The sequence below is a fragment of the Leopardus geoffroyi genome, chromosome A1 (genome assembly GCF_018350155.1).
Source record: "Leopardus geoffroyi isolate Oge1 chromosome A1, O.geoffroyi_Oge1_pat1.0, whole genome shotgun sequence".
Classification (NCBI taxonomy): Eukaryota; Metazoa; Chordata; class Mammalia; order Carnivora; family Felidae; genus Leopardus; species Leopardus geoffroyi.
In genome coordinates, this window is record NC_059326.1 from 108,814,013 (window position 1) to 108,839,284 (window position 25,272).

Consider the following 25,272-nt stretch of genomic DNA (forward strand, 5'->3'; position numbering starts at 1 on the left):
GACGCAGCTAGGTCTGGAGGACTAAGGTATGTCTTCCCTGTGCCAGTGCAGCAACACTCCTGCCCTACAGTGAAACCTGCCAGGGCTGCAGGCTCAGGGCATGGTACTTAGACCCTAAGTTCTACCTGCTCTCGAGGGGTGTCTACTTGAGTCCAGCAGAATGTCATTACTGTGTCCGACTGCATCAATCTAGACTGAATCTGGGGCCCCAAAACATCACAGTCAGTGTGGGGAGCTTTTCCCATATCAGAGGGGCACCTGCAGAGGCATGGGGGCTCACATGGATGTACCTCATGTAAAAGTCCCCTGCCCAACACACTTGGAAGTACAGACACATCCAATCACACTGGCACACAGACACTCAGAAATGCACAGTGTGCAGCCACACCCTGTGGCTAAGAAACTCACAGCATGGGGCAGCAAACACAAACTCGTGCTGTCCTCTCCAAACTCCATTGTGAAAAGCAAACACTTGTCAGCTCCTCAAGAGACTGGCTTTTTCAGAAACAGTTCCTGTTCCTCAGAGAGGCCTCTGGAGCTGGAGGTGAGCTGGGGCAGGGGCCATGTAAAAAATTATGCCTGGAAGATCTTGTTTGAGAAGCCATTGTTCCCTGAAGCTCCTGGCACCTGCCAGGGGCTCTACAAAGGAGCGCAATGTCTATCTGAGAAGGGTAGTCTGGTCCACAGAGGGAGGTGAGGCTCTATAGCTCAGAGGAAAGAGTCACTCAGCAAGGTGGTACTGGAGTCGGAATTTGAACTCAGGGCCCTCACCCACCCCAGCTGATCTCTGCAGCCTGGGGGTTAAACACAGCTTTGAAAACCAGAACTGTTGCTGTCAGATGGGATCTTACCATGAAGGAATGCTCTGCAATCTTGTTGGCTGGACATGATGCGTACACATGTGTCATTCTCTCTGCTCACAGGGGGCTATGAGGCAGAGGTCCCTGGCTGGGCAGGCCTTGTTGACTGTTTTGGATCCTGCTCTGGATTGCAGGACTGTGCCATTTGGCTGGAATCTGCCTAGGTGTACTGTGGTGCAGGCCTGTGAAGGTCTTCCTCCCACTCAGATCTTTCACTGTGGCCAGAGGAAAGGGATCTAGGAGGAGAAGGGAAGGCTGATGTTGGAATGGGCCCCAGGGTGGGCCAGAACCTTGTTGGGATTAGAGGCAGGGTGGGGAGCCTGGGTATAGGAGCTCGATCCAGTGTCCGGGGCCCAGGCCCCGCCCTGGCCACTCCAGGCCAGGAAGTCGAAACTGTGCCCAGAGGCTCCTCAGAGGAAGGGGGCAGCCTCATTGGGCAGACTAGCCAGGGAAGGCTGGAGGGTGCTCAAGGAGGCAGGCGGATGCGCTGCCAATTCTTGGAAGGACTTATTAACGAAAACCCCTGAGCCTGACCACCTGGAGGAAAGGCTCACCGTTCCCATGTGTGATAAGGGCCAGGAGATTCCACAGGTCAGGTAGTTCCCCCGCCTCTCTGGCGTTTTGTGGTCACCATTAATCATTTCCTCTAACTGTGTATATAAGAGCTCTTTTGCCAGTGAGCCCAGTGCTCAGAGAGAAAGGCTAAAGTCCTCAGGAGGATGTGGCTGCAGAACCTGCTTTTCCTGGGCACTGTGGTCTGCAGCATCTCTGCACCCACCAGTTCACCCAGCTCTGTCACTCGGCCCTGGCAACACGTGGATGCCATCAAGGAGGCCCTGAGCCTTCTGAACAACAGTAGTGAAATAACTGCTGTGATGGTGAGTGAGGAAGGGAGTGCGGTCCGTGCCTGAGCCATCTCACTGGCCTGGAGTGGCCCTGTCAGTTTGATAACACGGTATTTTCCTTTTCTACAGAATGAAGCAGTAGAAGTCGTCTCTGAAATGTTTGACCCTGAGGTAAGATACTCCTCTCTGACACACCTTCCCAGAGACCTCTACCTTGGGGGGTGGCTCCATTTTAGATGGACTCTCACAGAGTCCACTTTCTCTCCAGTCACCTGGCTGCCAGAAGGAGGGGTGTTCAGGTGGCCACGGGCCTTGCCCCTGTGGCAGACATGTAAACTCTTTTGTTAGCTGAGCAGCCATGGACAGACCTAGCATTCAAGGGGGTGGGAGTCACCAGGGGACGGGTAAGTAAGCAGGAGTTACTTTGAGACCAAGTCCTGTGGAGACAAGAGTGCTGACTACAGAGAGGAGCAGAGGTATTTCAGGGTCAAGCCTTGTTCACACAGCAGGTCTGGGGAATGTCCCATCCTGCTCCTTACTGCCCGAATGGTTGGGGGATAGCAACCTCCTTCCCTGGGGACTGGGACCCTCTTGAGATGCCAGGGAATGTGGCTGTGCTAGCTGAGGGTGGCCTGAGCTGAATGGTGCAGATTTATGTTTACACGAACAGAGCAGTATGTATGACTAGACCCAGCATCACCCTGTTCCCCTCCCAAACCCTACTCCTGGGGGACAGGGCTGAGAACAGGAAAGAGTGACAGGGAGGTTGTCATGCGCCCACCAGAGGGCACTTGGCCACTTCTCACCAAGGAATGGACGTTTCCCACAGGAGCCGAAATGCCTGCAGACTCACCTAAAGCTGTACGAGCAGGGCCTACGGGGCAGCCTCATCAGCCTCAAGGAGCCTCTGAGAATGATGGCCAACCATTACAAGCAGCACTGCCCCCTTACTCCGGTGAGTGCCCATGTCAGGGTCCCAAGCTGGAATGTCTTGGCCTAGGAGGGTTGAGGACTGGGTAAAAGGAGAGGCCTTTCACTGTAGTTGTTCAGGACCCTAAAGGGTTTTTGTGTCAACAGATTTATAATGATTAGCCCCTTCAGAGGGTCAGCAGCCCTGATTATTTTTATCTCTTGGAGTTAAAGCCATGGAGCTGGGAGCCTACATACTCCCTAGTGGGAGTAGGCTTATGCTCTTATTATCATTAATGAGCTCAGTGGTGTGGCAAACCCAAGGAAACTCAGGGCCTGCCTAAGGTCCAGGGTACATTCCTGGGCCCAAGTGCTACCTCCCAACAGGACTTTTCCCTGGCCCCTTGTGAGGTGCTTAAATTGCATGGGAGTTAGGAGGGGGTCATATCCGGATTGGACAAAGGCCCCAAACAATCCTTTCCTGTGAGGAGTGAGGTCTGTGGACTTGACTCCTGCTCCTTCTGGGTTGCTGGAGCTGGCCTCTGAGGAAAGAGGCAATTTGTCAGGTGCCTGTCCCGGGCTGCGACTGGAGGAGTTGTGCACCCTTAAAGTGACATATGGTGGCAACCTGTCACCTGATCGAGGTCAGCAGGCGGGCCCAGAATGGGTTCTAACAGGCTGTGCAGAAACACACTGGTGCTTCCCTCACATTACCCATTCATACCTGGACCCAAAGTTTTCTTTTTCTTTTTCTTATTTTTAAGGAAATGCCCTGTGAAACCCAGACTATCACCTTCAAAAATTTCAAAGAGAATCTGAAGGATTTTCTGTTTAACATCCCCTTTGACTGCTGGAAGCCAGTCTAGAAGTGAGGCAGGCCAGTCCAGCCAGGAGCCAGCCCTGAGAGTGCACCTCGCGAATCACTGCCCTCAAACCTACGGATTGCTGAAACTCAGGATCTTCACTTTGGAGGGACCATAGTGTGGGGCCTGGCCATGGGGGGCGGGCGGGGCCAGACTTGCGCTGGAACACGCTGCCCCTGATATGGGCTTGGTATGGGGAGCGGGCAATGTTTTACATTGGCAGGGATCAGTAATATTTATTTATATATTTATGTATTTTAATATTTATTTATTTATTTATTTAAGATCATACTCTATATTTATTCAACATGTTTTACAACAATAATAAATTATCAAAAGCCTCTTCTTATTTGTGCCGTTTCCAGTTTATTTTCAAGCTTGAGTGAATGCTGACAGTGAGGATGGGAGGAGCTGCAAGGTTGGGGGTGGTGCCTGAGGGGCGGCACTGTCGGAGCAGAGGGGAGGTGAGACTTGGCCTGGGTGCTACATTCTGCACACCTAGACGTGCTTCCCTGGATGCTCAAGGGTCCCACTGCAAAGAGAGGTTTTCAGGTTCACTTGGAAGTCCAAGGAACCTGGTCAGTGGGCACTGTGCTCCAGAAAAAGGGCCTTATACTTCCTGAGAAGGCTTGGGGGTTCCTGGGGCTTGGCTGGCCACTGGTTGAACAGGCCTGCCCTTGAGCGAGGCAAAACACCTATGCCCCTCAGAGGCCTGGACCCTGTGACCACACCCTGATCCTCATACTCAGGGTTTCAACCACTCCTAATTTGAACCGGGAGATAGACTAGCTGTTCAAGAAAAAAAAAAAAAAAAAAAAAAAGACAAAAAACAAACAAAAATAACCACAGGGGTCAGAGCTCAGCATATTTACCAAACTTTCCCCCAAATGGGTGATCTTAATCTCTGAGAGTCAGAATGTAAATTCAGAATTTGTTAGTACATGGTTCTGGTGTGGCATTTTTCTGAGCTGGCTTTTGTTTTTACATGAAGTTTTGCATCTAATCAGGTGCCCTTCCCTAAAATCCAAGGCCTTCAGGCCAAGAAAGAGCAGTGCTTTTCTCTTCCCTTTGCCAGCCCGGTTGAAAGCCATGTTCCTGAACCCATTCCCTTGTGTCCCTCCTATGGACAATGAGGAAGTGGGTGGGTCTTCAAGTGTCAGGTAAACAGCAAGGCCACCCTTCTCTTTGACAGGTGGGCCTGAGGAAGCTGGCTTGGTGCAGCTGTTCCCCCTGACTGGCTCTCTCTCTCCACCCCACCTACTCTCTCTGCTCTAGCCTGCACCTGCAGACAGCACCAGTCCTGGCCAAAGACCTGTCCCAACAGGCAGGCAGAGAAGGGTCATGACTCTAGATGTGATTTCAAATAAAAATTCTTAGACCAAGCCTGATTCTCAGCAATAACAAGAATCCATGAAGTGTGCTGTGGTCATAGAAAATGCATGAAAAGCATATCTTGCCCACTGATAAGGTACTCTCTGTCTTCCACGTAAGCCAGTGATGACTGATAAGAGATTTAGCATTTCCTTAGACTCACATATATAGGTACCCCTCTCCACATAAATGTGGAGCCAAGCCCAGGGCTCAGATCGGCTTGGAGCTATCCTCAGGTCATACCATGTACCTGTATGTGTTCCTGGCTTGTGCACTCTGGGGATCAGAAAACCATTCTGCCTCGATGAAGACATCCAGCGCATCTGCTCACGACAATCACACCGCAGTCTGTGCTGAAATTCAGAAAGAACTTTCGGCTGACAACATTGTCTACAACGTAAGTCTGGGTCTTCATCAAACATTACTTTGCTCTTAGTGGCCCTTTGTGTTTCTGACCAGCTTCTCCTGCTTCCAGGGTTCCTTCAAAAGGCCTCAGAACACCAGTGAGGTAAGATGCAGTCTCCCCATGGACCTTCTGACCACATCTGAAAGGGATCATCACCCCAGTCAGCACCCAGGGCAGAGACAAGAACAAAAGATGTCAGAGTGAGAAATCTGGGGAGAAAGCGGAGTTTGAGTTTGGAGCTGACAGCTCAGCCAACAGATGAGCGAGTGGCCAGTTTTTAGGCTTTTCCAGGCTCCCTGATCACCACCCTAGATCAGTCCTGGGCCTGGGGACAGACCAGACACTCACTGCACAGCTTACAGCACCCACCAGTGTCCTGTGGGACAATCAGGGTAGGGCCTGATTCTGAGTTCAGGGCTCCTAGACAGGGTGACCAGGGATGGATGGGAATGGTGGTCAACTTGTGGTCTGATGTACACCACCATCATCCCAGTGCCCCCAACCCTGTTTCAGGAGCCCTGCTACGGGGAGTTTACAAAGGTCTTCATCTCTACCCTGAAGGAACTTACGAAATACAACGAGCATGACCATCATATAAGAAAGGTTTATAAGGACATGAAAGAACTCACCAGAATCTGCCCAAAGCTGGAAGTAAGTTGCTATTTGCTCTTAGGAGAACCTCATGCCACCACAGTCAGGGGGCCCAATGGGACAAAAGACTTCTTACGGCCCCCACTTGTCACATGTGAGGCCTCAGGTACAATTTTCTGATCCAAAGGAAGTGCACTCACTGACAGGGGCTAGGGCTTAGGAGAGTGGGGATTTAGAGGTTGTTTCAGAAGTTTCTGTTATGCCCTCTGCCAAGTCCCCATGCTCAGGGGTCAGTGTGGAGCAGGTCTGAGACAGGTCAGAGCAGGGCTGGTTAGGAAGGGCTGCTCAGCCAACCTTGGTTCAGTGGCCAGTCCCAGGGAGCTCTGGTTTGCCCTGCTCCTGGGATTCCTTCAGGGCTGATGAGTCCCACTGGGAGCCTACTATGTGGGGACAGGCAGTGGTTTAGGGGGGGCATGTTCTTGGGAAATGACCAAGGTATTCCTCTATGTTCGGCCCCCTGTTTACACATCCCCTTTGTGCTCTGACCCTACTTGTCCTGAGCAACCATGGGACCCGCCCACACTTTGCTGCTCTCTCCCCAAGGCTATATGGTCCTCAGACCCTGTGCTCCAGACAGCCTCGAGTGCCCCCTTTAAGGGCCTGCCCAAAGTATCTCCCAGGGATGGAGGGTTTACAGGACCCTTGTGGCTAGTAGAACAGAGTTTGTTTTTATTTTTTTCTGCTAAAAAGATGACTTAAATATGTATTTCTTATTTAGCCAACAGAATCACCCAAGAACTGTACTACTGAGAAAAGTAATTTCTCACAGTTCAAGGAAGCCTTACAGAGTGTTGTCATATCCATAGAAGGATGGAAATCCTGTAAAAGGGTCAAGAGCAGCCTGTGAGAATCCATCTTTTCAGTGAAGCCTGGTTAGAGATGCAAGAAATGGAACTGGAGGAGCCTCAGGAACAATTTATAGCCAGGGTGGGGTGGGAGTTTGCTGGCCCTGAGCTGGCTGATGAGAATGTGGGTGGGTAATAAAGATGGGGGTGTGCCTGAGGAAATTATTTCTGTAAATGATGCAACAGCACCTGCTATTTCAATAAAGTTGGGGTATATAAATGCTGGTGAGTGAGAGTTGTGATAGAGTTTAGTCTCCCTGGGCCCTTGGTAAACTGGAAGGGGCAGAGGGCTGGGGTTGATGGTTCCATAGCCAGGACTCCTGACCTGGACAGTCAGGAGTCTCTCAGGAGGGGGGCCCAGAAGGATGAGTGGGAGCTCCATCTCATCTGCTCTTCTGCTATCCCTCCGCTGCCAGTGGACACAGAGTAGGACACAATGATGCACATTAATGTCTGTGCATCTTATTACTAGCCCTCTTCTCCCTGTGCTCTTCAGAACTCAAATCAGGTCCTTTCAAAGATCCCTCCATCCCCAGCCTCACTCAGCACCCAAGCACTCCTGGATCTGAGGGCCAAGACTCAAGGCTCAAGGCCTTTCCCTCTGTGGTGTCTACTACTGCTCCTGGGCGGAGGCAGGCGGGGGGGGGGGGGTGTGTCTAAGTCTAATTCATCATCTCCCCTTGCCTGCTTTCTTGCTGAGGACTGGTATAACCAGAGAAGTGTCAGACCTGGTAAATGGCTCAGGGGCATGGGGGCTTTGAGCCTACTCACAGAGGACTGGGCACAGTAGGGAACCTGGACCAGGTGGGTGGTCCACAGGGAGTAGGGATATCTCCAACCCCTAGCTTCTTTGAGACCATCAAATAGCTATCTGACTTCAAAGTAAAGTCCCTCACAACACCCTTCAGTGTCCCCTTGGTATAACAGCCCACTCCCCAACTGCTGTCACCCCCAATCCCCCAGCACATGGGGTCATGCCTGTAGTGAATTCACAAGTTACTCTGATCCTGAAGTGATGCCAGACTGAGGTACTGAGCTCTGATCCCCTTATCTTCAATTCTAACCCTAACCCTGATTTGAAGAGTTTACTGGAGGTGACAGCCTCCTACAATCCAAACCTTCCAGACCATGAGCTCCTTCACCAAACCAGGAAAGATAAAGATGTAGTGCTCTGGAATACCATTAGGTATCAAGCTGCAACCACAATGTGGACCAAGCCAGACCTTTAGGGAGTGTGCAACATCTACCTTCTGATAGGGCTTGCCTAGCTGTGAAGCTTTGGATTGTGCCTGCAGCCAGAGCACAGACCTTCCATAGCTCTGCCTACCCCTATCCCTTGCTCCAGGCTTCACAGACCACTCCCTGCTCATCTCCACCTTGATAGGCCACATCAGGCCAGATCAGCAAGTGTGACTGAGCAAAGTTGCCAAATTATCTCAGAACATGGAGGATAGCCCTGTGACTCAGTTCTGGGTATCAAGGCTGATAGGCCCAGGGGCCAAAGATAATTAAGATAAAGCCCAGAGGAAGCCCATGGTGCACTCCCCACAGACTGTGAGCTCTACATCTAATTCATCATCTCTCCCTGCCTGCCACATTACATGGGTGCTCAGGGTTCCTAAGGTTACTCCTCTGTAATGAGCACCAGAGCCTGCAGGATGCATGGCAGGACGGGGTTGTGGAGACACACTGATGACAAGACCTACCACTTCACTGCTTCAGCCTCCTCTTAGTCTAAGGCATCTAATAGTGGAGGTCTGGGGGTTAGTGTGTACACCTTTGTAATCCCCTTGCTGTGTTCAGGACATTAGGGTGTACACAGGCCTGGCCTGTCACTAACTCGCTGTGTGACGTTGAACAGGCACCTCAGTTTCTCAGCCACAGTCCATACAGGCAGGGTGGGCTCTAGCCCCAAAGGCCAGACCATAGCCAAAGTTCAGGGTCTTTGTCAAGCTTGGGGCCTCAGAGCATGCGGCTCAGCTCTAGGGAAACTAAGGTTGATCAAGAGGCTCTGGTGCCTCCTCTGGGAAACAGGAAAGTTGGTAAGGACACAGGTAGGAGGGCAGCTATTCAACAAGAAATAATTGTCCCCATTCCCCTGCCACCCTTAAACCTTGGTCACCAAATGCCATTCATGAAGAGATCCTGCAGTGAGGGCCACTTGGGTTTTCTTTTTTTTTTTTTTTTTAATGTTTATTTATTTTTGAGAGAGAGAGACAGAGTACAAGGAGAGGAGGGGCAGAGAGACAGGGAGACACTGAATCTGAAGCAGGCTCCAGGTTCTGGGCTCCTAGCTGTCAGCACAGAGCCTGATGCAGGGCCTGAACCCATGAACCATGAGATTGTGACCTGAGTCAAAGTAGAACGCTTAACCGACTGAGCCATCCAGGTGCTCTGAGCCACTTGGGTTTTCTATGTGTCCTAGTTTCCCCTCCAGTTAGGCTCATATCTAGACAGTGGTAATGGTTCCTGTTGGAACCAGGTGGGAGGGCCACGTGGGTACTGCTCTGGAGACCCAGGCAGGACTGAGCCCACAGCTCTCTGGGAGCCTACTGGCTCTACTGCCTCAGAATCTATGGAGAGGCTGGTACACTGGAAGGCCGGAGCTCTGGGCTGGACACCTGGGCACAAGAGGTTTGGCCTGACCCCCAAATGGCTGGGATGGCCCTATGCACTCTCTTTCCCTAGGATACCAGGCAAAAGGTTCATATTATATCCCTCCAAGGAAGATAACCATGGGAAGATATGGGTCAGGCCTATTCTGACCCTGAAGAAACACTCTTGGCTTTGCTAGGCCCACCTCTAGACCAGGAGGAAAGTCAGGGCTGGGTAGCCTGAGAACACAGGCTCATTCAAACATCAAGGCTTACCAGGACAATTGAACAGTCCCTTTCCCTTCATTTCACAGGGGCCTCCCTAGGGACCACCTCAACTCTTTATCACCCTCTGCCTCTTAGAGCCCCCTTCTCCCTCAGAAGTCAGTACTGAGGTTAGAACCAGGAATCTAAGACATGCGCTAAAGTGGCTGTGCAGCCTTCTCATACATGCGAGGCCTCAAGAACTGGAACAGCCCTGTTGGCAGCCACATGGTGGTCTCTATCACAGGCCACAGCGTGGCTACATTCTTTGACTCAGCATTCACATTTTGGGAGAGCACACAGAAGGAGGGGAGCTTTATCCACAGAAACAGCCAATTGTTCAGTCCATGAAATAAAGTAAGGGACATGAAGTTAACATGGCAACATGACAAGGCACCTGTGAAAGGTCCAGAATGGCATCGATGCTGGGATAATGCCAAGTAGGCCAAGGGCTAGAAAGGAATTGGGATGATGACCTGGGTGGTGGGATGGCAGGTATATTTTCTCCTGGGTTTTCTACCCTGTGATAACTGTAAACGTGGCTGTGGCTGGATATGAGGAGAGACACTGAATGCCAAGATCAGTGGACATCATGTGGTTCCCTTGTTTACAGAAAATTTGCACCTTCAGTGTCTCCAGGTAAATGGAATTCTTGGTGGCAGCTTGCATCAAATGATTCCCCAAGTTGGTGGTTCAACCAAGACGCAGGTGATTAGCTTAGAAAGGGGGTCTTCTCCCCTCAAAGTCCAGAGGGCTGTCTGCTCTTTCTGAGATAGCATGGACAGCAAAAGAGGCCTGGCTACTCTTCCTTGGCAGGCAGGATAGCTCTCACTACAGGCTTGGAGGTTGAAAGGTACTACTCAGGCATCCTCAATTAACCTCACAACTATCCCGTGCATGGAGTGAAGGGTGGGGGCTACACATCTGGCCTGCATCACACAGACCCAAGTAGGCAGAACTGGCCCTGGAAACTAGGACCTGAGCCCTTATCCCTCTTGTATCTTGGTTGCCTGCACATGGGCATGCTTAGGAATTCAGGGTTTATATAAATGAGAGAGGAGGGCAGGGGGTACATGCACCAGGCACATATTGTGCCAACCTGGCCTTCTGAGTAAGTTGCTATTTGTGTTGAAGGCACATGGCTGAATCCAGCAGCTCCTGTCATGGACCCTCCCACACTATTACAGGGGCTTCGCAAAAAATAAATCTGGCATTTGCATCTCTCCTAGGCCTTAATCTCCTTAAAACTGTAAAGTAGGGTTGTGGCAGGGACAGAGAGGCACCAGCCCCAGACCAACCTGCTATGACATAGGAAGGCCTACTGCCCTGATGCTTAGGGCAAGACCAGGAAAACCTGTTTCTGCTGAGAGTGCCCTGATGCTGGCCCAGTTTCTCTGAGGAGAGGGGAAGCCAGAATGCTCATGGCATCCAGGTCTATAGAGTAGGTCAGAGCAGGGCCAGCTCCAAGAAGGGAGCTGGGGATGGGGAGGAGCCATCTCACCTTCTGTTAGTGCTGGAAGCACCCTGCCCCCAAGGCCCAGACAGGCCTGGGACTTCTTCAGGACCACACAGGAGGTAAGCTGGACTGAAACCTCAGGCCTGGTTCGCAGAAGCCCCTTTCTGGACCCTCAGAAGGGCTGTTGCCCTCAGAAATGGCTGACCAATTTCCCTTCTGTGAGGAGACCCTGAGATATGGCTGCCAGGAAAGATGCAGCTTCACAAGTTATTTTTCACTGTGGTTTGAGATAACAGCAGTGAAATAGTTTCATGTTGCTGCCACTGATGTTATCTCTGGCCCAGACCTGCTCTTTCAACCTGAGAGATGATTAATTAAAAACCTTTCTCCCTTTTCTTTTTCTCAACTTCAAGGGAAGATCAGCACAAACTCCCCAGGTTCTGCCCTCAAACATACTTCCTGGCCCTCACCCAAGGGGAAGATCCGCATTTCTTCAAGATCCTGCAGTTCTTCTGGAGGCAGATAAAAGCTTCTTAAAAAAAATTATTTTGAGTTTTAATTGAGTTGTACATTAAGCACACGAATCCTTAAGTGTACATTTCAGTGACTTTTTGTATATGTCTATACCAATACAACCAGCACCCGAGAGCTCTAAGATACAGAGCATTTCTAGCACTCCTAAAGGCTGCCTCTGCTTTCTCCCTCTTAGTTACTATCTGCTGTCCTAACTGTCCAGACTCTATCACCATAAATTCATCTTTCCCTTCTTAAACTTCATTTAAATGGAATCATAGACTGCGCTCTCTTTTATGTTTGACATTTCTTGTTCAATATTATATCTGTGCAATCCTTTCTGTTTTTTGATGGAGCTGTAGTCTATTTTGTTTCTGTGTGGTAGTCCATCATGTCCCACCACGTATTTCCCCATTTCACTGCTGACGGATATTTTGGCTGTTTCCGTTTTTTGGCTAACATTAATAAGGTTGCTACAAACATTCCTGTATTCCTATCTTGGTGAGTATTATGTATGCATTTCTGCTGGAAATGCTGGGAATGGTGTGGAATTACTGGGTCATCGGGTATACATATTTTAGTTTTAGTAGTTACTGTCAAATATTTTTCCATGGAAAAGTCTTTTTTAAGCAATATTGTTGGTTTTCCTACCTCTTGTAGACTGTGTGTCCATCAGACTCTGGATCTTTCCTCTCCTTTCACATAATCTGAAACTGCTTCCCAAAGTCCTCATCATTACTGGAAATTCTTCTCTACATTGTTCATTCTTGCCCAGTTGTCAACATTCTGACAAGCCAATTGTTGGGAAACAAAACCCAAATCTGATTAAGCCTCAGATGGTGCTCACAGGGCCGTTGGACCTGCCCTTGGGGAGCTTGGCTTGGGTAGACTGCAGGGAAGTAGGCACATTGATAACAGCAGAAATTAGCAAGTTTACACTTTCCACTTCCCCATGCTACTACGGCTGTGTAGGGGCTCCGTCAACTTCTAGCATCTCATTTTGGGAGCAGTTAGCTCAAAAAGGGCCCAGTCTGACATGCATGTGGATGGTGTCTTGCCAGTGCATTCTGCAGTGCAGCCCTTGTCCATAAGTCTCTTGCCCCATAGGCTCTAGGAGGCCCCAAGGAAACTATGATGTGCTATCATCCTAGGGGAGAGACAAGGCTGAGGGGCTTAGCCCCAGGTAGTGTCCTGGGCTCCTCTCAGGGTCACCATCCCCTAGTCAACCCCCCATCATATCCTGGTACTTTCACTTTCCTGGTCCCTTAAAGAAATCTGCCTACTTCACCAGCCTGTAGGCCTGCCCCAGCCTAGCCCACCTGTCCCACACAGGCTACCACCTCAGATGGCCCAGAGGCATTAGTGTCTACACAGACCTCTCCTGCTTCTCTCTCCATGGCAGCTAGATGGATTTATATACTCATGAATTTATTCAACAAATATTTATTAAGTGCCTATGAAGTATCAGGAATTGTGCCAGGCTCTGCAGGGAACCCAACCCTTGAGATGTTTACATTTTAGGGAATTAGTCTGGCTGTGTCCCATATGGGCTGCCTGTTGTCTCAGGGTGAATATCAAGCTGTATGATCTGGCCTAAGACCTAGCCATGACACTCTGGCCCTCATGATCCTTAAACATACCTTCAGCTTCTGCTCATAGCCCTGCCCCTCATGGCAATCCTAGGTCCCAGGAACAGAAACCAGTCACAGTTCTCCTACCATACCCTCACCTCTATGCCTGGAATGTATCCCAGCCAAGTGCCTGACATCTGTTAAGTGTCTGACATCCATCCCCTCAGGAGACTCAACCAGTGTCCAGTAGGAATGGACACTTCCTCTATTGGGGCATACTCTTCCTCAATACTCACTCTGAGGCTTGCCTGCCCACCTACTGGGTCTTAGGGGACACTACCATCTGCTCCTCAGGGAATGTGGGGTCTCTTCTCTGAACTACTTCTCTATCCCTCAGGTCTGAGGAGGACCCTTCACTATATGGGTGCCAGTAGTGGCTACATTTCAGGGTCTGATGAAAATGAGTCTTTTCTCACCTACAAGTAAAAGAAATGCACATAGATTTTATGGAAATCAAGATGAAAAGGCATTATGAATTTTCAAAGTTTAGGAAATGCTCTGTGGGAGCAGATCAGCACTAGGCTATAAGGTACTCTTGTATAGCAAGGGATGCTGTTATCATTACCTTTATCAACAACAGCATCTGAGAGGTGAGCCAAGAGGATAGGAGCCGGGGGACCTGGGAACCCAATACCAGCACAACTGCCTGTTCCCTTTCCCACTTAACGGATTTGGGTGCTATCTTAAAGGAAATAGAAGGGAGGGAAGCCCAGCTCTCTGGCATTGTGTCACATTTCCTCCTGCCCAGAGCCTGGGGCAGCCCCAAGCTTTCCTGGTGGAAGCCCTGGCTCCTACCCAGGCTTCTTCTGCCAGCAGGTCTGGATAAGGGTGGAGTCATTTCATGTACTGGGAGGGGAAGCCAAAGAATCAGCAGCTGCTGCTAGAGCCATAGTTTCCAGTCAGAAACTACATGGTAACTCATAGTCTCCACTCTCCTCCTATATCCCAGGAAGCTCTCCTTGACTGACCCCCACAGTCCTCAGGCCTCTTATCCCACTGAGATCTCTCTGGGCCAGCTGTTGTGGGCCCCTCCCAGGTCCTTAACTGAAACAGAAGCTCCAGCCCTCCCCAGGGCTGGTAACAAGGCTGTACCCAGCCCAGATTCAGAGAAGGACTATGACTCAGTTAGACCCTAATACCCCATCTCTCACCAGTTAATCCCTTGGAAATGCACACCATCCAGTGTTGGAACCCAGGTAGAAATCAGGGAAAGCTGCAAGAGCTGCAGGCAATGTCTCAGGCCATTGTCATACCAAAGACTCCCCTGCCTATGAAACTCAGGAACAGAGACGGAGACTTGGGCTCTATGACCAAATAAAAACACCAGGTATGACTGCAGGCCTGGGTCCCCTAGTTACTGTAAGCCGCCATGGTAAGAAGGAACATCTTTCCTTAGAGTCAGGCAATCCACTGGCCCAGGAGTCACATAAAGACAGAACAGGTCCATAACAGTGACAGAAAAAATGACAGACATAGCTCAGGGCTCCTGAAAGTAACAGATAGACAGATACTGAGAGTCCCTGGCACTGACAGATTCAGCCAGAGCTTGGATGGGAAAGATGGAAAGACCAGTTGGGGATAGTGGCAGTGACAGATTGACAGAGTCCCAGGCAGTGACAGACAAAGACACAGCTGTTGCAGTAGTGGTAGTTCTGTCCTGAGCTTGGCTCTAGAGGCTCTTGGAGTTTCCTTTTGGTTTTGCTGATTGGACAGGGACCTGGAAGGAAGAAGACCAGAAGACCTGAGACAAGGAAGTTGAGGATAAAGGAATGTGATGGACAAATGTTTGTGGTACAAAGTATGAGAAGTTTCATATTGCATGGTAATGGTCACCAGAAATCATACCACAGTGAAAGAGGTACAGTAATCTGGTAGACGTACTGACTCATCCGGTTGATACTGTCCAGTTTCTATCATTCTACCCTAGTGCTGGCCCAATGGGTACATGAATGGAATAGTCATAGGGGCAGACTCTGAATGAACCCAATACCGGGAGTTCTTACCACATGTGATCTAGTTACTGCCACTGTCCTATGTCTAGCCTACCAGCAGACACCAGCCCTGAGCTTCAGATAGAATACTGTTTGTCTCTTTGGGGATTTCCTTTGCTGAACAAAGTTGCCATGCCTAAAGTCAATAACCAAAAACCTATATCCAATTACTGATGAGCATGAATGAATAAAGTCTTGATTTCCTCCTCGCCCCAACTTAGGAAAACTTTGAAGGACCATCCCAGCTCTAGAACCCTCCTTTGGGTTAGCTGAGACTTTTGTTATGACTGCATTGAATCCAGCTTCTCCCTGTGCTTATTCCTGTTTCCCTTCCCTTCCACGAGCAATCCTGCATGCTAATTTCTGTCTCAGAGTCTCTGTCTCATGGGCCCAACCTGAGGCAGGAGCCTGGTCATGGTTTCAGCAAAAAGATCCCTTCAAGGGAGAAACATCTTGCCCCTTCCTAGGGGGTTCTTGGACTCTATAGAGCTGAATATGTTCCAAGTCAGCCTCAGTCTCCCTACCTATGAAAGGGTTAATCACCTCATCCTCATCTGGCCTGGAGTGTCTCCTCTTAGCTAGAACCTTTTAGGCTGTTAGGTCTCTGGACCCCAGAGGTCATAAGGATGACAATAGAAGCTGGCCAATTAGAGCTAAACATTTTCTGATAAATGGGACTGCACACTGTCCAATGTGCCCACAGAGGCTGGACTCACAGTAGTTCCTAAGAAGACCTTTTCCAGGACAAGCAGGTCCACCATGCTATGAGTAGATGGCCCTAGGAGGAATATGGGGGAGGCTTTCTTTGACCTACAAGGCTGGGAAGGGGAAGTGGGGACAAGAGAGTGGATTGATTCTTGACTCTAGATCCAGGGACAGCAAGGGTCACAGCCTGCTCCCTTCTTGGGGTCCCTGGGGGTAGGGGGAAGTATGGCCCTGGAAAGAATTTCTGGAAGTTTTTGATCACAGTGACAAAAGGAAACTCCAAGAGCCTCCAGGGCCAAGCTCAGGACAGAACTACCACCACTGCAACAGCTGTGTCTTTGTCTGTCACTGCCTGCGACTCTGTCAATCTGTCACTGCCACTATCCCCAACTGGTCTTTCCACTTGCCACTGCCCATGAGTACATATATATTTTAATTTCAGACTATCTCTCTACACAAAGTCAGTGGCCAGATATACCACCTGAAGCTCTAGCCCATTGGATTTTTCCTTACTATTGCCTTTCAAGGTCATCCTTGAGTGGGGCTGTAGTATAGTCACTAACCATTTTTGGCTTCACCCATATACTGATCTGACCTATTTGTGAACCAGGCTTGGGTTTTCACATCCTCCATTAGCTGGTCCTAGGGGATCACTCATGTAGCCACAAGTGTGATAGGCTCTTGTGCCACAGAGGTGGATGACAAAGGGTTCTGGGTTACCTGTTTGTGCAGCTTATTGTGCCCTCCAATCCTATTCATATTTGATTTCAGAAGTATGACTTCCATTTTATAATGCATTGTTGCTAGGCCAACCTGACCTTATGGCTTAGTAAGTCTGGAAGAAACCAACTTGTCACAGATAGTTCCAGCTGCATGATTGTCCCAGCTCCACTAGGGCTCAGGAGTACAACAGGAGTTGGTTTTCAAAATGTATATAATTCCCCAATGTAGATGCTATGGCTTTGCTCCAGAGTCCCAGGGAAACAACATACTTCCCCACTACTCATACCTTTAAAAACAATAGGTTCTGATCATTTATATGTCCCAAATGGCAGGGCTACTTGTACTACAGCCTGAAACTACTGCAGAGCCCTTTCCTGCTTGGGGACCCACTCACAGATGGCAAGCTTTCGTGTTATTGCCAAGAATATGGGTCAGAATAATATGCCCAAATGTGCAACAGGTTGCATCCATAACACCAAGGGGCCTACCAAACATGCTTCCTTCTTCATAATGAAAGGAACAAGATGTAGCAATTTTTCTTATACATAGAAGGAAATTTCCTGACATGCCATAGACCAATGGGTCTCTAAAAATTTTGCTGATGTGGCAGGCTCTGAAACTTCACAGGTCTTATCTTCTGGAGTGCATGTGTCTTATGGCCACCAAAGTGTTAGTCACTTCTTGATCACCTTGTCTGATTGGCATAACATTACTGGTAGAGTAGACCAGTGTGATATTCTGTGGGATATCCAAATGGTCCAGATCTCTTGGGACTATGTTATGTAGAGGGAAGGAGAGATAACCTAGCTCTGTAAATTTATACTGTTTTCTCCAAGTGAATGCAAACTATTTGATGAGGATGGAAAAAGAATGGAGTAATCAGATCAGTGGCCACTCATTCAGTGCCTGAGGCCATGTTAATCTGCTGAATCAAAGATACCACATCTGGCAGGCACAGGGGCTGTAAATGTGGCTACGACTTCTTGAATTGGTAGTAGCCCACTACCATCTTCTAGGTGCTGAGTTTTACGAGTGAATTAAATGAAGATTTGGTGGACTCCCTTTAGGTCTTTAATGGTGGCACTAATTTGTGCCATCACCTTTGGAAGAAAAAGCAGGGACCCTTCTTGGAGGGTGCAGGCCCTGATTTGGCCCATAGATACCTCACAAATTTGAGATATCTAGTATAGCTAGGGAGAGAAAGAACCAAGCACCAAGGTACCTACCTGCAAACCTAGCAAATGGGCAAAGGAAGAGAGAGCCACAGTAGAAGTCTGTAAGAATTTGTCCCAGAGGAGAGAGCCAGGAATAGTGGCATCATGGAGGCAAGGGGAGACCAAGAGGTCAGAAAATATCCCTAATCTTGGAGGGAGCAAGTCAGTGTAGCATGAAGTGGCATCTCTTGCAAGGTCTTCAGGGCAGGTGGAGTGAGGGGGGTAATGGAGAATGAGGAGATGATGTGGGTGGAAGAGACCTGGATAGTGCAGGCACTGGGAGACTTTTGGACAGGCTGGATGCCAAGCAAGATTCAGGTGAGAGCAGCCCGTGGCCTGTGCATTACCCCAGCCTCTCTTCAAGCTTTCCTCAGATCCTTGTTGGAGCAGGATGGACAGGAACTGTATTAAGGTCCAGATGCCAGCTCATGCCTGGGTTTCCCCAGGGGGCAGGTCCAACTGGTCCACCCATCTGTTCTGGCAGTTCTGAGCTCTTCTCAGACAGGGGTACCTCCAGCTGTTTTGAGGGCTTTCCAGAGAGAGACAATGCTTCTGTCCCATGGAACCTACAGGGAAACCCCCAGCTCTGACACCCACCCCTTGACTAAGGCCTCCAGAATCTGGGCCAGAGGCCAGGGTGGAGCAAGCCACTGAGTCAGGACAGCGGTTTTCTGGTTTCCTTAGTACAGTCCACAGTTCCCCTACCATCCCCACCCCAGAAGATGACCCTGGTAGTACTGAGGAGCTAAAGCCCATAGTGTCACTGGGATGACTTACATCATTTCTTTAATGCTCACCACAATCATGTGACACCACAACCCCTCTTCTACAGATGGTGTAACCAAAGCTCTGAGCAGAGAAATAACTTATCCAGAGTCACATGGTCAAAGACTTGAACCCTAGCCTCTGAGACTTCCTTTCAGGTGCTCTTATATTACCCTCCTTGGTGTTTGGCATGAACCAGCCAAGATAAGATACTGAGAGGGATGCCAGGTCTTTGTTATGCAGCATCAGCATGCCCAGCTACATCTGGGGGTCTCTAAGCATCTCCCGTGCCTGCCTCAGGACCCTCATCTTGAGCTTTACCTGGCCCATCCACCACCCCCAGGCTGCCTCTCATACCTTACATCTCAGCCTTCCTCTGCCTCACTTCTTGAGCCTTCAGCCTCTGGTTCCCACTGAGACCCTCCTCCTACACATCCCTGACTCTTCATAACCACTGGTGTGGAGGATACATTTTACCAACAGAGAGACTAAAACACAGAGAAGCACAGGGAGCCAGGGCAGAGAACACATGGGTCTAACACTTTCCCTAGAGCAGACCCCCAAGTGTCCAAGAATGGCAGATGTGAGGGACAATAGCCCTGTGTTTTAGCCACCTCAGTGAGGTCAAGGGTGAGGCAGCTGGGGCAGCCCCAGATCCAGGGCCTTTGGAGGGAATCTCCTCTCCTTGTTCCCCACAGGAAGCATGCGGTGCTGTCTGGCCAGCCACAGAGGCCTGGACATCCCCACAGAGCAGCCCCACCTCTCCACCTCCTGGCCCTCTCCCCACCTTTATCACACTAGCAGTCATGCTTATCTCAGAGCCTGGCTTCCTGCTACTTTTAAAGAGATATGTGGCCTAATGCCTGGCTGCCACTCTGCTAAGAGGACCTTTCTGCATCTCCTGGGGTCACCGTAGGCCTGTGCCTTGCTCACCTCTGAGGTGGAGGTGCTCTTCTTCCCACTCAACACCTAGGTCACTGTGGACTGCCAAACAGCCCAATGACTAGAATGTGAGCTATTCTGAAGCAGGTTAGATGGATGGTTGGACTGATTCATTTAAAAAAAAAAAAAAAATATATATATATATATATGTATATGTATATATATTAAAAAATATATATGACATATATATTTTTCTATATATATTTTTTATATATTTTTTCTATATATATTTTTTCTATATATATATTTCTCTATATATATTTTCTATATATATATATATATATATATATATATATATAGAAAGAGAGAGAGAGAGTATATATAGAGAGTATATATACTCTCTCTCTATATATAGAGAGTATATATATAGAGAGAGAGTATATATAGATAGAGAGAGAACATAATTACTGTGTATCAGGCACAGTCTCGGGCACTGGGGACAAGGGAGAAACATGACAGATTCTCTGTCATCCTGGTATTTACATTCTAGTGAGGGACATAGATAGTAAAGCAGTAAACAAAATAATTTTCCAGTATTTTCTTGATTCTCCCACCTTCTGCTGCTGAGCTAGCCTGGGCTCTTGAAGACCACTTCCAAATGCCCTTGGACAGAGCCAGAGGTATCCAGAAGGAAGCAGGGACAGATGGTGAGAGCCCTGGGACCTGAACCTGATAGGGTGTGTCTCACTCTCAGGACATCGTGATCCTGGTCATATGAGGAATTGGACTTAAGATACAGCAAGTATCCTTCTGCCTGAAGCTCCAGTACCTAAAACTGCTGGAACTTTGAAGGGTTCCAGATGAAGGAACATCTGCTGCCCATCAGACTGACTGCCACTCAGCACCTTCACCTGGACACAATCCAGGCTAACACCCAGAGGTGATGCCCACTAGAGCTGAAGCATGTTGGTAATCAGTTGTGCAAGCGGACATCCTCCCCGTCTGAAACATCTTCTGGGCTTCTGGCCATGGACAAGCAAAGAGGAATGTTAGACAGAGATTAGCAATACAGGCTGGGAGAAGACAACTGTAAGGAGAGGAACAGTCAGTGGTCAGCAGAGATTTACTGTTCACCGTATGTTCATACCATTGCTCACCATGAAGGAGACCTCTCCTCTCCACTCAGCATCAATCCCCAAAGATACCAAAGCAAGAGGGCTGGGATGTCAAGATGAAAGGGGTAGAAAACAAGGCAAGGACAGTCGCAACACAAATGGCAATATCAGGAATGAGGTAGAAGCTCTCCAGGGACATTCAGTTTTGGGGCCAAATGGTGCATTGAAGCCATGTTCATCAGCACACCTCAGTGGCTTGTGGGGAGAAGGAGGAGGTCTGTGGCCCATCCAGTGATATTCCCCCAGATAGTTTGGCACACTGCAGTAGGACCCCAAGGGTCAAAGAGTATGAGAATTGTATTATTTTTCAAGAGTTGGGCTGTTCTGGTCTCTAAGAATGGGCCCAGATAAACATCAGATCAGGACAATACTAGGGCAGGCACTCAAATGTTCTGCTTCTGCACAATTTGATAGCTTTCTTGAGAGACCCCGTGGAAACTTAGCTTGCCTCCTGAATGATTTTATAGGCCAGTGAAGCACATGTATTTGGGATTCACTTGCTAATGCCCACGTTGGCAGGTGCCCATGGACCAATCTCCAAAATTTAAACAGAGTAAGAAGGATATCATTGTTTTTGTAGATGTCAGTCCTATAAGTGGCCCTCAAGTAGAGATGGATATAGATTTGTTACCCTTGAGCTATCGAAGGTGACCCATGTTTACCTGGAGCCCTTACACCAGCAACAAGTATACATATGCAAAATAAAATTCCAGAGTAGTTCATACTTCTGCCTGGAGCAAAGGTTCTCTCTCTGAGAGTGAACATGGTTCTGGGTCTGGGAAGTCTCCAAACTCAGAGGAAGAGGAAAGTGTGGGCACTTCTGAGGAAGGTTATCTGTTTTCCTAAGCTCTTGCCATCTCACATGCCCCTGCTTTGCCTGTCGCCCTGTGGTTACAGCAAGGTCAGGCTATCCTTCAGATGAAGCAATGTAACCACCAACACATCTCATGAGAAAGCCGGTCCCTCACGTAGCTGTGCTACACAAATCTTAGTTGAACATATCAGAGACTTCTTAGAAATTAATGTCTTTTAAAAAAAATTTTTTTAATGTCTATTTATTTCTGAGACAGAGACAGAGCATGAGTGGGGGAGGGGCAGAGAGAGAGGGAGACACAGAATCCGAAGAAGGCTCCAGGCTCCAGGCTCTGAGCTGTCAGCACAGAGCCCAACGTGGGGCTCGAACTCATGGACCCTGAGATCATGACCTGAGCCGAAGTCGGCCGCTTAACCGACTGAGCCACCCAGGCGCCCCAAAAGACATCCCCTTTATAGGGATGGTACTCTGGTTAGCATTCTTTAAGCATTTCTTTTTCCCCATCCAGGGAGTTAGGTATACATTTATACCCTTTGTGAAAAAATTTCGTACTATACATGTTATAACCTCTTTTGTTCATTCAACAATTGTAATGTGCCATATGCTAGCAATATTATCCAGAGTCAAAAGTTTATTTTGATTCCAAGAGCTAAGAGGAAGTTGTAATCTAATATTATGTCAGCTATATTTTGATAATAAAAAAAGTATAGATTCTAAAGAAAATCCTTCCCTTAATCTCTATTCAGTGTTATAAGAAGGTATTGCTTCCTGCTTATCTGCCACCTGCAGAGTAACTGACATGGAAAGGGTAGGCACAGAGATAGGGGCTGCCTGGGCACTAAGGTACCACAGAGGCAGAAACTCATCATCCCAACAGTATGTCAACATTGCTGAGAAAACTTTGACAAAGTGAAAGACCCTGTTAGCAACAGTGAAAGTTTTCTGAAGGGTGAGAAAACCACCTGAGAGGAGAATGACTTGGCATCTGATTGGCTCATTATTTCTACAAAAAGGTAATTGGTCAAAGTGGCAGAGAAGACCCCCAGTTGCCCATGTTTTAGCCACCTGCATGAGACAGGAAAAGGGAAAGTGACATTTACTGAAAGCTGGCTATGTGACAGTACTAGGCACTTTCATATATTATCTTATTTAATCTTCACTACAGCCCTGGGAAGTGGATATTATCATCCATTTTACATGTTCAAAAGTGAACTCCTCATCTTCTCCTTCAAACCCAAGCCATCCATGGCCTTCCATATCTCAGGTGACTTCACTACCTTTTTTCTAGCTTCTCAGAAACAAACCCTTGGAATCATCATTGACTATGTGCTCCTCTTTCATATTCCACATCTAATCCATTAGCAAATCCTGATGGCTCTCCCTTTTAAAGTATATCCAGAATCCAACATTTCTCACCATCTCCAGTCTACCCACGATGGTTCAAGCCAGTATTATCTTTTGCCTAGAAACAAATTGACTGGTGAGACTTTTGGCTAAGTGACAACCTGAGGACTGTTTAGGGATTGTTGTCCATTCAGGGCTGGTCCCACTTCCAGCTGCATCCTTACCTAGATTCAAGGCACAATGGCCAGCCTAAGAAGTAGTCTTGAGTCATCCTGAAAGGCATTCGTTGTGGTCAGCACTGTTGATTAAGGTAGGGACGTGTGAGAAACACTACGGAAAGGGTATCTGTGAAAGGAGATTACAGTAATGTCTGGGGCTTGCCCACCTGTGTTATTTAAAAGTCACTTTCCTATCAGCTCAGACTCCTGTTTTTCTGAGGACAGAGGGGTCACCTCACTCCTACCCAGCTGTTGTCTCAATTTCTGGATTGTAGTATTGTACATGAACCACAAGCCTCCCTCTACACCTGCCCAGGATGCAGTGCTGGCTTATTTGCTATTCTTACCTTCCCATGGGAAGCAAGCTATCCTCTTCCTAAATTCCCTGCCCTGAGAAGACAGTCCAGAGCTTGAAGATAAATTTATTTCTCAGCTCCCTCCTCTGATCCACATCAGCACCAAGGCCCTGGCTATGGTGCTGGAGATAGAGGTGAGGGGTGTCACTTCACAAGGATGAAAAGGGCCCTTGGAGGCTCCCAAACACCTGGGACATTAGGCCAATCCTCAGCTCCTCCAGAACCAAGGCAGCAGGACTTCAGAAAAAGGGTTACTTTCAAACCAACCAACCAGCCAACCAACCAGCCAACCAACCAAGTACTGTGGTCACATTAAGACTGTTTCTGGTAGAAGTAAGACCAGGAAAAACTTAGTTCCTTCATTCCCACCCCATTCTCCCTGCTACCAAGGCAGAAACTGCTTCTCTGTGTGCTTGTCTACCATATACATGCCTTCACTGAGAGACCATCACAGAGGCCAAGCCAGAGACAGCTGAAGACTCAGGGAGGAAGGTTCTCCTAAAGGCCAGAGAGGACTTCACTCCTGCCTTTTCCATTTAGGAAAATGCTACCAGCTGGCAACTGAGATGCATGACTATCCCTGTGACTTTAGGGGCAGGAGTCAGGGGCCAGCCCTCCTCAGCCCTCAGCCTGGCAATGTTCCACCAATTCCAGGAGCAGGAGTGCTCCTCAGAGGCACCCAGTTGAGCCCAGGAGCTGAGATGAGACAAACTCAGGAGTTTGGGAAAGGGGGATAACTAGAAAAAAATTCCAACAGAGGGGTGAGTTGCATCTAATTCTGTCTCTCTGAGTGAAGCCTGGGGATCCAGGTGTGAACACCACACAACCCCATCTTTCTAATGGGCAAGGAGCTCTGAACCCTGCATGGTTTCCTGAAAGTTCTTTATGAAATATCTCTATTAATGTATTTCTTTGGCGTAAGACTTTCTCTTTTCTTAAAATGAAAATGCTCCAAAAGGTCATAGACTGGGCCCACACAGTTATTGATACCACAGAGTACATGGGTCTTCCAATGAGTGGATTTTCTGGGAGCTACTCTCTACCCACATCCCTTCAATGATATCTTAAGGAATTTCTTGCCCAAACTAAATCTCCCAGGGAAGACAAAGTGCTCAAGATGGTTATGTAAATCTTGGAATGGAGCTGTGAGGATCCACAAATAAGTCAGGCACACAGAGGGCCCAACCTCAATGCTCAGGGCCTCCTAAACTTCTGGCATGCTGCTAAGGCCTAACCTAAAGAGGCAGGGCTTCCACACTGGAAGGTCCACCTGTGTCAGCCTGCTGCAGTGCAGGAGCCAGGAGCTGGGGGCAGGGATCACTTTGGTGACTAACAACCTAATAGTGGAAAATTACAACTTCCTGAGCTGGGTCTATCAGAGGTGGCCGCAAAACTCTTTATGATGTGGCCAAAAATTCCTCCTGCCACCACAGGCCTTGAAAATAGGTCAAAGATACCTTCTATGGAACTCTCAAGCAGGGCTTAGCTTATACCATCTAACTCTATGTTATCAGTCTATAAATGCTGGAGACTTGTGAGAATGCTCTCCTCCTCTCTGGATCTGAACCCAGCCTTAGGTTTGGTCTTGAGTCCTTCCCTGTTTGGTTCTCTTCAGGGGACTGATTGGTTATGGAGGCCAAAGAGAAGGCTGCCTGTTTGCCTCTGGAAACATCTGTCTACAGCTTCTCTGGGCAGCAGAGTCTCCTCTTACATACCAACTAAGACCTAAAGGCCTGGCCTCAGCTCTGAGGCTACATCTCACCTCACAGCAGGACAAGGGGTAGACTGAGCACTGGCAGAGACTTCCATTGTATTTTCCCTAGCTTTCCAGAGGCCCCAGGCTTGTGACAAGGGATAACAGTTGGCTGCTTCCTGGA

At 48.6% G+C, this 25,272-nt stretch overlaps 1 protein-coding gene across 1 annotated transcript; it reads left to right on the plus strand.

Moving 5' to 3' along the window:
* Positions 1 to 1,412: 1,412 nt before the first annotated feature.
* Positions 1,413 to 3,696, plus strand: CSF2 (colony stimulating factor 2). Its single transcript, XM_045482742.1, has 4 exons — positions 1,413 to 1,738; positions 1,835 to 1,876; positions 2,535 to 2,660; positions 3,379 to 3,696. Exons 1-4 carry the CDS (start codon positions 1,580 to 1,582, stop codon positions 3,478 to 3,480), a joined length of 429 nt encoding a protein of 142 aa, XP_045338698.1. The 5' UTR covers positions 1,413 to 1,579; the 3' UTR covers positions 3,481 to 3,696.
* Positions 3,697 to 25,272: the final 21,576 nt, after the last annotated feature.